A 12,765-nucleotide genomic window follows, 5' to 3' on the forward strand; every position below is an offset into this window, starting at 1 on the left:
CCGGCTACAATATCATTAGACAAGACAGACCACTTCGTAAAGGGGGTGGAACTGCCTTACTGTACAAATCCAACTTCAATTACCAAACTCCTACCCCTCCCCCAGTAATTGGGACATACTTATCTCACAACTTCAACTTCACCCTAAAAAGGTCATCACCACAATTGTGATCTATATTCCACCTGGTAATACACCTGCTAGCCTTGAAGACTTCTTATCCTTGTGTTCTTCCACATACTCACAAGAAACCCTTACTCCGAGGGACTTCAACCTAGATTGGTTCACCTGTATAATCAGAACCACCAAGTAATCTAATAAATCTCCATGGCTACCAGCAGCTAGTCCAAATTCCAACTGAATGTGATAAAAAATCTAAAAGGGAATCCATCCTTGACTGGGTCCTAACAACCCCACATTGTACCCTCACACAGGCAGTCTCCCAGACACCTTAAGTGACCACAACATAGTATACTTTATACGTAGTAGAACAAGCATATGCAAAACCACTAATTATATAGCCACTAGATACACAAAAACATTCTCTCTGGAGGTATTCAACACTTTACTCTGTAACTATGACTGGACCCCCTAAAAACCCTCCCACTTGACCAGGCTCTAGCATATTTCAAAAAAACATTTCTACAACACCTAGACACTGTCGATTCATTGCACAAAATCAAGGTTAGAACCGCTACAAACCCCTGGTTCAGTAAAGAAACCAAACAAATCCTCAAGTCCAGGCCTGCCTGGCTTTACTATCAAAAAAAAAAAAAAAAAAAACAAACAAAAACAAACCACAAAGCCTAACCAAATACCAAGAACGGTGTAACCATGCAAAAAAATGCATTAGGTTGGACAAAAAAAATCATACTACACAACATTACAAACTAAATACCAAAACAACCCCCATAAATTTTGGAAAAATGCAAACCAGCTACTAAAATCCACCCAAAAGGCTGCCCCCAAACCAACCACCCGACACTAAAGTTCCCATCGAAACACAATTCAACTCCCACTTTGTGAACTCAATTCTATCCTTAGTATCACAGGACAGTTCCTTCCACACTAAACCCCCCCCCCCCCAACACAAATAACACTAATACAAGCTTTACCCTCAAAACAGTTTCCACCACTTCAATCAAAAGCATGCTCTCCAAACTAAAAACCTCATCAACAGCAGCAGACCAGCTATTTCTTGAAACTCACAGCAGATGCTATTGCTATCCCAGTCTCCACTCTCATAAACAGATCAATTGTTGAAAACTATGTGCCCAAACTCTGGAAAATATCCTATGTTACACCCATACATAAAAGCAGGACCTCCACTGAACGTAATAATTACAGGCCCATTGCTTTACTCTCCCCCCTGGCCAAAATCCTAGAAAAATACCTACTCAGCATGGTTTCAGACCTGCCCATAGTACCACTGCAGCCGCCCTCGGCTTCACAGACACAGTAAACAGTCTCAAAAATGAAGGCCTACAGGTGTCAACTCTTTTTTTTGGATATGTCCACAGCATTTGACACAGTCTCACACCAAATCCTGCTAAACAAACTAAACCAATATCGCCTATAAAATTCCACTCTTACTTGGTTCCAAAGCTACTCAAATCCAAATGAATGGAAGCAAGAAACATAAACGATAAATCCACAGCAACCAGTTTATTGTTTAAGTGCTTTTGTCGGCCTTAAGCCTCAGACTTCATCAGAAAACACCATTAAAAAGCTGTAACATACTTATATACCATACACAATATCACATATCACATGGCCACAATACCACTCCTCTTAATTAATAAAACATTGATTGAATTAAGTGAAATTATTTAAAAATACCAAACCGGTAATACATATATAATTAATATAATGTGAACATCACCAATAATAAAACCATTTTATTGACATCAAAATCAAATAAAATAGATTAAATAAAACTGTTGTAACAATATGTAACCTAAATAAATATTAAGCAAATAACTATGTGCCCATTCTATTGAGCTTGTGCATTATGCCATAATAAATGAAACTTTGCATAATAAAACACAACCGGAAATTAATATTTGTGTACATGAATTTTAAGTCATTGGTTGAATCTCTGTACAGCTTCCATTCATTTGGATAGTTTTCGTTTTCTTATGCTTCTTGGTTCCAAAGCTACTTAACTGACAGGTACCAAGCTGTGAAATGGGAAAATTCTCTCTCTCTCTCACCAGCTGCCCATAACTATAGACGTCCCACAGGGTTCTGTCTTAGGACCATTACTATTCACAGTCTTCACAAATGATCTCCATACCTCCAGACAGCATGCATCTATCATTCAGTATGCAGATGACACTACCTTAATCTGTGCTGCACAAAACATTCCCACCCTCCTGAAAACAACTCAACTAGCATTCTCTGACGTTGAAAACTACCTTACCAAAGCCCAACTTATCCTCAATCCAAAGAAAACTCAGCTTATGATTATAACCAGTTCTAACAAAAACACTGATAACAGTCAATTCACTATCTACTCCACAAATGCTACTCCAATAACTCCAATGGCACAGGCTAAGCTATTGGGAATAACCATAGACTCCCAACTAAAATTTGATAGTCATCTCAACTTAACTATTAAAAAAGTACATGCCAATCTGGGATCACTCTACTGTATCAAACCATTTCTTACCAACAACACAAGATCAGCCATTGCTCGCTCCAAACTTCTATCCACCCTACTCTATGCATCTCCTATTTTGACTAATCTCAACAAAACTGAACTAAGCAAAATGGAAGCCTGCTATAACAGAATTGCCCGCTTTGCTGCAAATTGCTCATATAGAACTCATCACTGTACTGCTTTGAGACAGTTCCACTGGCTTGAACTGCCCAACCTCCTAACTTAGAATGACAGAGGCAGAGCTGATTGTATCCATTACCTCCCCAATAAGTGTCCTGCTCTCAAAAACCTAGTACAACATCACTCAGCCAAAAGGCCTCTTAGATCATCAAGCAAACGACTACTAGAAGTCACCAGCAGCTACAATAGCTTTGGAGATGCGCTATATAGTAGTTCAGTGGTGAAAAAATGGAACTCTCTCCCCACTAGCAAACAAAATACATCATCCAAAGCCTCCTTTAAAAACCTCATTAGGCAACATATTAAGCAAAGTTGGCAGTGCCATGATTGCTCCCCGGGCTAGTCAAAGTGGATAGGGAACACATACTAAACCTAGAGTACTTGATAATAGTTTTCACTCTTACTCACAAACACTGGCTAATCTACAATATATGTACTGTACCTGTATACTATGTATACATTCTACCTATGTTCCAAATTTCAGCTGTACACCACAAATCTATTAATTACCTTTATTTTTAAATTAATTTTTTGGTTTGTTCTCTCCACTGTAACCGTTGATGTGCTGCATACAACTGTAAAGACATGTCTTTTGTAATGTGTGTGTATACTGACCATGTCTAACTAAATGTATCTGTACCTTTTCTTTGTGGAGCTTTTTTCCCCCGGGCCTCTGCTGAAAAAGTGGCCTTTTTGGCTCAGACACCCCCGGTTAACAAATGTAAAATAAATAAAATTTAAGGACCTGGTTAAATGGATAAATCCAGCTTTGGGTTATTCTGATCATACCAATTAAGTGGGTAAATACAGTCAGAAAACTATAAGCTTTGTAACAGTACTTACAAGTCTAATAAAGCAGAAATAAGAAAATAGTTGCTTCTAAAGTCACATCAGACCTAAACTAGAGTACAGAATAATATGAAAACATTATAAAAAAATAGCATTTTTAAGTTTAAGTTACTATGAAAGCATCTAAACTTGAAGTGTCTCATACAAGTATTTAACAGAAGAACTTACTCAGTTATATGGATCACTTAGAGAAAACTCCTTCTGGAAATGCCTAGTGTTACCAGACAATAGTAAAAAAAAAAAAAAAAAAAAAAAAAAAAGGAAGGACAACCTGTGTCGAATATTACATAGAAATGAAAAATGTACAGATTCTCAAAGAGTACCTAATGCCTGTAACAGACTACCACATTATACTAAAAAAACACTATGGGATGACTGTTCTGGGATACTGGCAGGCTATAAGGCATTACTACTATTTGTATACCTATATTGCCAAGAAATATCTGATAAAAGGAGACTTCCACAGCTCAGACAAATTCATGTGCATTAACTTTTTCCATGCTCTGCTCCTATACCCCACCACAAGAGAAGCCCTACTGTTTTAATATAATTATTCCTAAGCATTTAAATCTTGCTGCATCTTGGGAAATGGATACAATGTATCTGCAGCTAATTGTGCAAACTTTTGATTCTTCAGTCATTTGGAGGCATATGACTGATCTTTATGAAAGCATACACCCCCCACCCCCAAAAAAACAATGAACTTGCATCACATAAGTACCCTGGGCATCAAATCCAGTAATACTAAAGGTTCACAGGACCAGGGGTATGAATATTGGAATGCAGCATTCTAGTCACCAAATCATCAAGTAACGGTCCCAAGGTGTACTGGTCTGAAACAGTTCTAAAGAACTTTCCAATACAAAATCCACCTAGCACCTCAAAAGTACTAAACTGCTAGGTACTATGCATGTTGTGCTGTCAAAATGTTGCTGCAGCTTCTTAAACCCAACAGCTTCAAAACATTTTGGTAAGATTAGCACCTGCACTAGTCAAACTAAGCAATTTAATTATGCTTATACCCCATGCTTTTTTCATGTGAATTATGCTTCAGACAGTATACATTGCAAACAGAAAAGTAACTTCCCCATCTCACAGTGGGACAAAAACACTTAAGGACTGGGCAGCACAACACCGTTTCATACCACATAAGGTGCCCAAACCAAGGAGTCATCATTAGAATAAAAGTATGTTTATTTCTATTGTGCTTCTCCTCTATGCTCTTGCTGAACAGGATTAGAAAACTACTGGTGATGACTGGGGGTTGGTATAATGGTTCAGGTGTTCACCTTACAAACAGAAGGTACAGTGATTGATTCTCAAATGGGATAAATGGCTATGCTTAAAATGACCCACAAAGCAGCTGTTTTAGTACTAGCCTATGAACCTAAAGACAAGGGTGAAGTCATGCTCACCCATGAAGAGAATGGTTTTTTTTTTAAATCAGTCTTACATATTGGTAATATTACACTGGAAAAACACAGTTGTTTTTGATACATAAACAGAAAACGTTTTAATGGAACAAAGTGCATACAGTGTTGCTGCAACTATTATAAAAATTGCTTCTAAACCAGTTTAAAACGGGATGGTGCGAGCAAGAAATGACACTAAACTTTTCTGAAACCAAAGTATACCTCAGCATACTTCCGCTTTCCAGTATGGATTATGACATGTGCCGCACATACATACATTCCAAGCACTGAACAACTGACCTTTTAATGCAGGACATCCCAGAGGGCTTATTATAATAACTATCCCTATATTTACTCGACTCGTTGCATAAGGCACACTGGTGACTACAATGAACCGTATTACCATTATTCATTTAAAATGAGTGATTCAAAGCTAGAGTGAGTTTCCGTACCAAAGTTAAAAATGTGCTTTGATAAACTCAAAACATTTCATGAAAATTTTAAACACAATATTTAATAAAGGTTCTAATCATGAATTGCACTAAAACGATTGGTATGTCATCAACCATGACAAAGATGCAGTGATGCATCCTGCAAAAACACAGAAAAATCGATTTGAACTACAATATTTTGTCAAGCAAAATATCCAAGAAATGTACTTTCTTTCTATACTAGAACTTAAGACAGAAGAATAGTTTGCATTTACAAATCCCAATAAGCCTCTGTTAATATTTATGTACGAGACAAATGATTGCCCCGCCCCGCTATGCCTCTGCACTAGATGATGTTATTCATTTGGTCATCAGAGACATTCCTTACAGCTATCAAACTTCATGCCGAAATCTAACCCAGCGCGAGACTCCACTAAATTATTGCAACAACACAGAAACCGACAGTGGAGACTGCGAGCTACAAGTACTCCTGCCTACACACAGTCCGGACAACAATTTTTTTTCTTCTGAAGAATTAATTCCTATACTGCGAACAATACACAGACATTCGTTTTGCACAGTCCTATGTGGCTGCTGTGTAAGATATGCTTTTCTACCCGGTCACCCTCCATAAAGCAACGTAACTGCATTTTTTTATGAACACATGTCACCAGTATAAAGCCTTTACTTATAAATAATATATATGTGTGCTCCGCTCAAGGAAGAAAATAAGATGAAGGCCCTTATTCCCCTTCAAAAAAGAAATCGAAACTAAATGTACACAGCAAATACCAGCACACCGGGTGCTTACAGTTTGGGTATGTTGTGAAGGGTGTCAGATGTGAACACAGCTGGGGATAGTGGATACTGACACAATAAAATGAAAGTATTTCTGAAAAGGCTACTACTATTTACTCATTCCATGTGCCCCAAGAAGATTCCATGTGCCTCAAGAAGTGGCGCTAGACAAACACGTTTCCTGCAACCAGTGGACTCGGGGCCCAAAATGAAAACGTAGACGGGGTACACTAAAATCTGGGATTCCATCTATAAAAGATGGTTAAGAAGGAGAACACAAGTAACCAGCAGTCACTGTTTACTTCAGAAGCAGCGTATGAAAAACACACACATTAGGCCACTACTACAACACTATAGATGAAACGGCATGAAACTGACAGGAAAGCGAAGCACCCCCTGCAGCAATAACAGGCAGACACCGCCTCAATTGAAACACCAGAACATCCACATTCTGCAACGAAAGACAGCCAGACTGAGCAACGTGTCATCCCAGTCGTTAGCTTCCCCTCAGTTCATTTTTTTCTGAGAAGCTTACACCTCAGTTAGTAGAATTGGGCAACACGCTGCATACCACTACAACACATCTTAACCAGGTTTTCTACACACTCACCTGCCCAGATGGTATCCTTGATCGCTGATGGATGCAGTATAGATCTGTCGGTATTTCTCTGCAAGAGCTCGCCCAGAGAGCAGCAATTGATAACGACTCCGACACTCCGTTGCACGCTCTCCAATGGTCCCGCCGAAGCCCGGCACAGCCGGGAAATCTGCTGGCGGCCAGGGGGGTAAGGTGGCTGGGAGTCCTGCCGCTGCACTGGGTCTCGTACCCCCAGCCCCTGCAATCCCAGTCACCGCTGCAGACATCCTCCCTCTCCTCCGGTGAAGGTCCGTGACAAATATAGGTGTTATTTGGTCAATTTCATGAGGAAATAATCTGGACAGCCAAAACGGGGCCGCAAGGACATAGAACACACCTGCACATCCGTCAAAATCTTTACAAAGCCAGACTGGCTGCTGCCACAAATCACCGTTTCACCAAGTACCGATCCCAGCAGTAAATCTTTGCTTAACCACAAGCTGATCCTAGTAAGGCAGACTCCCTTACATACCCAGTGTAAAATAAATGCTCACAGCTTAAGAGCTAGTACTCCACTTTGGTCCACAAGTTTAAGTCATGATGAGGGTAATTCAAACTGCAACACAATGCGTTTCGAATCCCTGGATAGTGTGCTTTTCCCTGACAACAAATTCCACATGTAATATTAGATGTCAATTTGCTTCCTGAAGACACCTTTTCCCGTCAAACATTGCACAGTTGATGCTGCCATTTTAGCTTCCTCCTCCTTTCCTGTTCTCTGTAACAGAGCATGCTGGGATGGAAGTAACTCCTCCCATTTTCCTTACCTTAACTGTAAAACTGTTGTGTAGATCAAGTGCTTAACAAAATGTTACTGCTGTTGCAGCTTTTTGCGTGATTGTCATCACTTACAAAGTTGTTCGTTCGGTTAATACATGTACTGCTTGAATCGGCTGTTGTGTTTATATCAAAAAGCAATCGGAAGGGACCTACCATTCCTCTCAATTGTCAAGATTTCGTTATATTTTGGTCTATCATTCGTAAATTTTGTGTTTTTTCTGGCAAATCAGTAAGGAGTGAAGTTATCAAATAATGACATACATTTGAGTGCCAGACTTTACATCCTTCAAGAAAATTCATGATAAAGCAAAACCTATTATTCTACCAAATTTCTAAGTTTAAAAGAGCGATATTTAAAATCTGCCCCCCCCCCCCACACACACACACACCGTTTTGTCCAGATTTCTTGCGCTAAGAGATTGAGAGAATGTACCTGATTCTTCCTCATATTTTTGTCTCGTCCCCAGTAACATTTTTGATTTTCTGTTAAAAAAAATCAGTATTACAGTTGGTAAATAATGCCGTCCATTAGGATGCCATGCTTTTTGTTGTTCAGTAAATAAACGTTCTTGTTCTATTAACGTTTAAGTGAATTGAAGCATCGTTTCAAAACAGTCCGTAATTTTTGGCGGCTTTGTGTCCCCCCCGGCCCATTAATTTTAGCTCTGTCCAGACTTCTTAAGCAGAGAAGCTGATATGTATAGAAGGGGCTTTCAAAATGAGCTGAAGGTTTCAGTGCAATATTATATCGCTCTGAATTGAAAAAAATCCAGCACTTGCAGTCTTAAAATCCTAATTCATCTAACACTTGAATTGCAGGTACACAAATATTACATAGGTGAAGCAGACGGGAATTTCCTATTTTGGCCTAGAAATGCAGGATGGTGACTCAACCCCGTGGCAAAGAGAGATGAAGCCCTGACTATGGCACAGGTGACCCTTGTTGGATTAGAAATGCAGGCATTTAATGGGCCAGGTGGGAAAAGATGTGTTTGTGTGGCCAATGACAGCTCTCTGGTCCTGGGGACAGACAGGCTGCTAGACCTGTGGAATTGATGACACCTAATGGTGACAGGGTGTATAGCCTACCCACAGAGGCCATGTTGGAGTAATGCTGCATTAAGTAGGGACCTCTGTGCTGATCTGAGGAAGCAGTGGATGTGTATGGGAGCTCTTATGTCTCCAATCTAGGCAGCTATAGCGAATCTGTGAGAAGCCTATGGAGGGAATGGTGGATTGCTCTGCAAGACTTACAGCTGACCCATTTCCTACCACACAGCTCTCACTGCTGGAGGAGCAGATGGGCAGATAAGGCTTCCTGGGCAGGAGCAAATAGGCCACAGGGCTCTTGACTAGCCCACAGATACTTGGCAGCTGCCTCCATATAACAAATGAGCTGATTCAGTGCAGGTAGTGGAACAATTGGGTAGATCATGTGATGGGGAGGGGGAAATCATTTTGGTGTTTCGATATTTGTAGATTTAGGATTTTTGCTTGGAAATGTTTACATAAATATTTTTATACCTCAAGTAGACTTCAGATAACTTTTCCACGGGTAGACAGCAAATGGAGGTGCGATGGGGAAGAAAGAGGTAATTGGGAACATATTTTCTGGGAGTGCAGTGAGTTGGTGGACCTTAAGCATTCCCTCTGGGATGCACTGTCGGAGATGCTGGGTTTGCAGATTGGTGTGACGAGGGAGATGATTTTTTGAGCTATGATACAGAATTGGAGTTGCCTAGACATGGTAAGGCCTTGCTGTCTCTAATTATGATGGCTGCCAAAAAAGCAATTACTAGGAAATGGAAATCAAAATCTAAACCAACTATATTAGAAGTAGTGAATATAGTAACAGAGAAAAAAACAATTGAAATTGAGATCTTTAGAAAAAAGTAAACAGGAGTATAAGGAGATAAGGTGTATGGTGAAGAAAGAGGTGGCATAGGCTAAGGATAAGGCATATGGAGAGTTGTATGAAAGGTTGGACACTAAGGAGGAAGAAAAGGACCTGTACTGATTGGCTAGACAGAGGGACCAAGCTGGGAAAGATGTGCAGCAGGTAAGGGTGATAAAGGATAATGAGGGAAATGTACTTACAAGTGAAGAGAATGTGTTGAGCAGATGGAAAGAGTATTTTGAGGGACTGATGAATGAAGAGAATGAGAGAGACAGAAGGTTGAATGATGTGGAGATAGTGAATCAGGAAGTGCAATGGATTAGCAAGGAGGAAGTAAGGACAGCTATGAAGAGGATGAAGAATGGAAAGGTTGTTCGTTCAGATGTGGAAGCATGGAGGTGTTTAGGAGAGATGGCAGTGGAGTTGTTAACCAGATTGTTTAATGAAATCTTGGAAAGCGAGAGGATGCTTGAGGAGTGGAGAAGAAGTGTTTTGGTACCGATTTTTAAGAATAAGGGTGATGTGCAGAGCTATAGTAACTACAGAGGGATAAAACTGATCAGTCACAGCATGAAGTTATGGGAACGAGTAGTGGAAGCTAGGTTAAGAAGGGAGGTGATGATTAGTGAGCAGTAGTATGGTTTCATGCTGAGAAAGAGCTCTACAGATGCGCTGTTTGCTCTGAGAGTGTTGGAGAAGTATAGAGACAGTCAGAAGGAGTTGCATTGTGTTTTTGTGGACTTAGAGAAAGCATATGACAGGGTACCTAGAGAGGAGTTGTGGTATTGTATGAGGAAGTCAGAAGTGTCAGAGAAGTATGTAAGAATTGTACAGGATATGTAAGAGGGTAGTGTGACAGTGGTGAAGTCTCTGGTAGGAGTGTTGGATGCATTTAAAGTGGAGGTGGAATTACATCAAGAATCAACTCTGAGTCCTTTCTTATTTGCAATAGTGATGGGCAGGTTGACAGAAGAGATCAGACAGGAGTCCCTGTGGACTATGATGTTTGTGGATGACATTGTGTTCTGTAGTGAGAGTAGAGAACAGGTTGAGGAGACCCTGGAAATGTGGAAATATGCTCTAGAGAAGAGAGGAATGAAGGTCAGCAGGACTAAGACAGAATATATGTGTGTGAATGAGAAAGAGGACATTGGAATGGTGAGGATGCAGGGAGTAGAGTTGGCAAAGGTGGATGAGTTTAAATACTTTGGATCAACAGTTCAGAGTAATGGTGAGTGTGGAAGAGAGGTGAAGAAGAGAGTACAGGCAGGGTGGAGTGGGTGGGGAAGAATGTCAGGAGTGATTTGTGACAGAAGGGTACTAGTAAGAGTGAAAGGGAAGGTCTACCAGAGGGTAGTGAGATCAGCTATGTTTTATGGGTTGGAGATGGTGGCATTGACAAAAAGGCAAGAGTCAGAGTTGGAGGTGGCAAAGTTAAAAATGTAAAGATTTGCACTGGTTGTGATGAGGATAGACAGGATTAGGAATCAGTATATTAGAGGGTCAGCTTAGGTTGGACAGTTTGGAGACAAAGCCAGAGAGGTGAGATTCTGTCGGTTTGGACATGTGCTGTGGAGGGATGCTGGGTATATTGGGATAAGGATGCTAAGGATGGAGCTGCCAGGTAAGAGGAAAAGAGGAAGGCCTAAGATAAGGTTTATGGATGTGGTGAGAGAGGACATGCAGGTGGCTGGTGTGACAGAGCAAGGTGCAGAGGACAGGAAGAAATAGAAACAGATGATCTGCTGTGGCGACCCCTAACAGGAACAGCCAAAAGAAGAAGCTCACCATTGTTGTCAACCTCAACTCTGTTTTTCTCTCTCTCTCTCTCTCTCTGTCTCTTTTTTTTAATATACAAAAAAATGATTATAGGGAGTATAAGTGGCAGGTGAGATTAGATGTTTGTTCTTCCATAGGCATCAATGAAATGTAAATTTCAAATGTATATTGTTGGAAAAGGTCTTCATTGAAGTATATTATAGCAATAACCCACGCCTGGGTGTGGGTAATGCTAAATTTACCCACGGTTGGCGTGGTTTGGTCCCGGTAAGCCCGAGGACCAAAAGCCAACCGTGGGTAAATTTAGAATTACCCACACCCAGAAGTGGGTTATTACTATACCATGACATTATTTAAGAAAAGAAACTGTTACTTTTCTTAAATAATGGCATAGGATAATGCCTGTTTACTGCCCTTCCGCAGATGTCTGGCATCCGGCAGTTCTGATGTACTGCGCCTGCGCAGTACATCAGAGTTGAGCAAAAGCAACGGAGAAAGCAAGATCTCCGTTGCTTTTTTAGTGTTTCGCTCTGTTAAATGAGTTTAACATAGCGAGACAGTTTTAAAATAAGCAACGGAGATGTCCGTTGCTTATTTTAAACTGTCTCGCTATGTTAAACTCATTTAACATAGCTTAAACTAAAAAAGCAACGGAGATCTTGCTTTCTCCGTTGCTTTAAACACTTCTGCTATGTTAAATGGGTTTAACATGGCGAGACAGCTTTAAAATAAGCAACGGAGATCTCCGTTACTTATTTTAAAGCTGTCTCGCTATGTTAAACCCATTTAACATAGCGAGACAGTGTTTTAAAAAAACGAGTTATACTAATGGAAAAAAGTCCGGGCAACCGGACCTTTTTCCATTAGTATAACTCGATTTACAACGGGCACGCTGGCCAATCAGCGTGCACGTTTTGGGGGGGTCATGGTATAATTTTCAATAGTTTACAATGTTTTCATAAAAGGAATGCTTTCTTCATTGTTTAACTTTATCATTCTGATTACAGCCAATCATGCATGATTTTAAGCAATTTGATTTTAAATGTACTTGAATAGGTTGGTAATTAATTGTCATAATCTGAACATTAGGAGAGGGTAGATTTGACATAATGATTAAGGTCTTTACCTCACAGACACAAAGTACAAGGTTTGATTCTGACCTCAAGTTATAGGCTAGGCTTAAAATGGCCCTTCAGGGCAATTAGCCTATTATTCACCTATGAACATATGAATCTAATCCTGTATCAGACAAAAGTACTTATTGTGTATAAATAACTTTTTAACAGTACCTGTCACTTCCAGTGTGGTTTTGTAAGTTTTTTAATGTCTTTATAAGAGCAAGT

At 40.1% G+C, this 12,765-nt stretch overlaps 1 protein-coding gene across 1 annotated transcript in view; it reads right to left on the minus strand.

Moving 5' to 3' along the window:
• MYCBP2 (MYC binding protein 2) overlaps nucleotides 1–7,696 on the minus strand; it is a gene marked incomplete in the record, with an annotated part of 5,088,083 nt that extends 5,080,387 nt beyond the window's left edge. Inside the window, 1 exon segment of the mRNA XM_044072904.1 lies at nucleotides 6,940–7,696. Coding sequence (XP_043928839.1) covers nucleotides 6,940–7,193 — 254 coding nt within the window.
• Nucleotides 7,697–12,765: the final 5,069 nt, after the last annotated feature.

This window comes from Protopterus annectens, chromosome 5.part1 (genome assembly GCF_019279795.1).
Source record: "Protopterus annectens isolate FY-2018-M chromosome 5.part1, PAN1.0, whole genome shotgun sequence".
NCBI classification, from domain to species: domain Eukaryota; kingdom Metazoa; phylum Chordata; order Ceratodontiformes; family Protopteridae; genus Protopterus; species Protopterus annectens.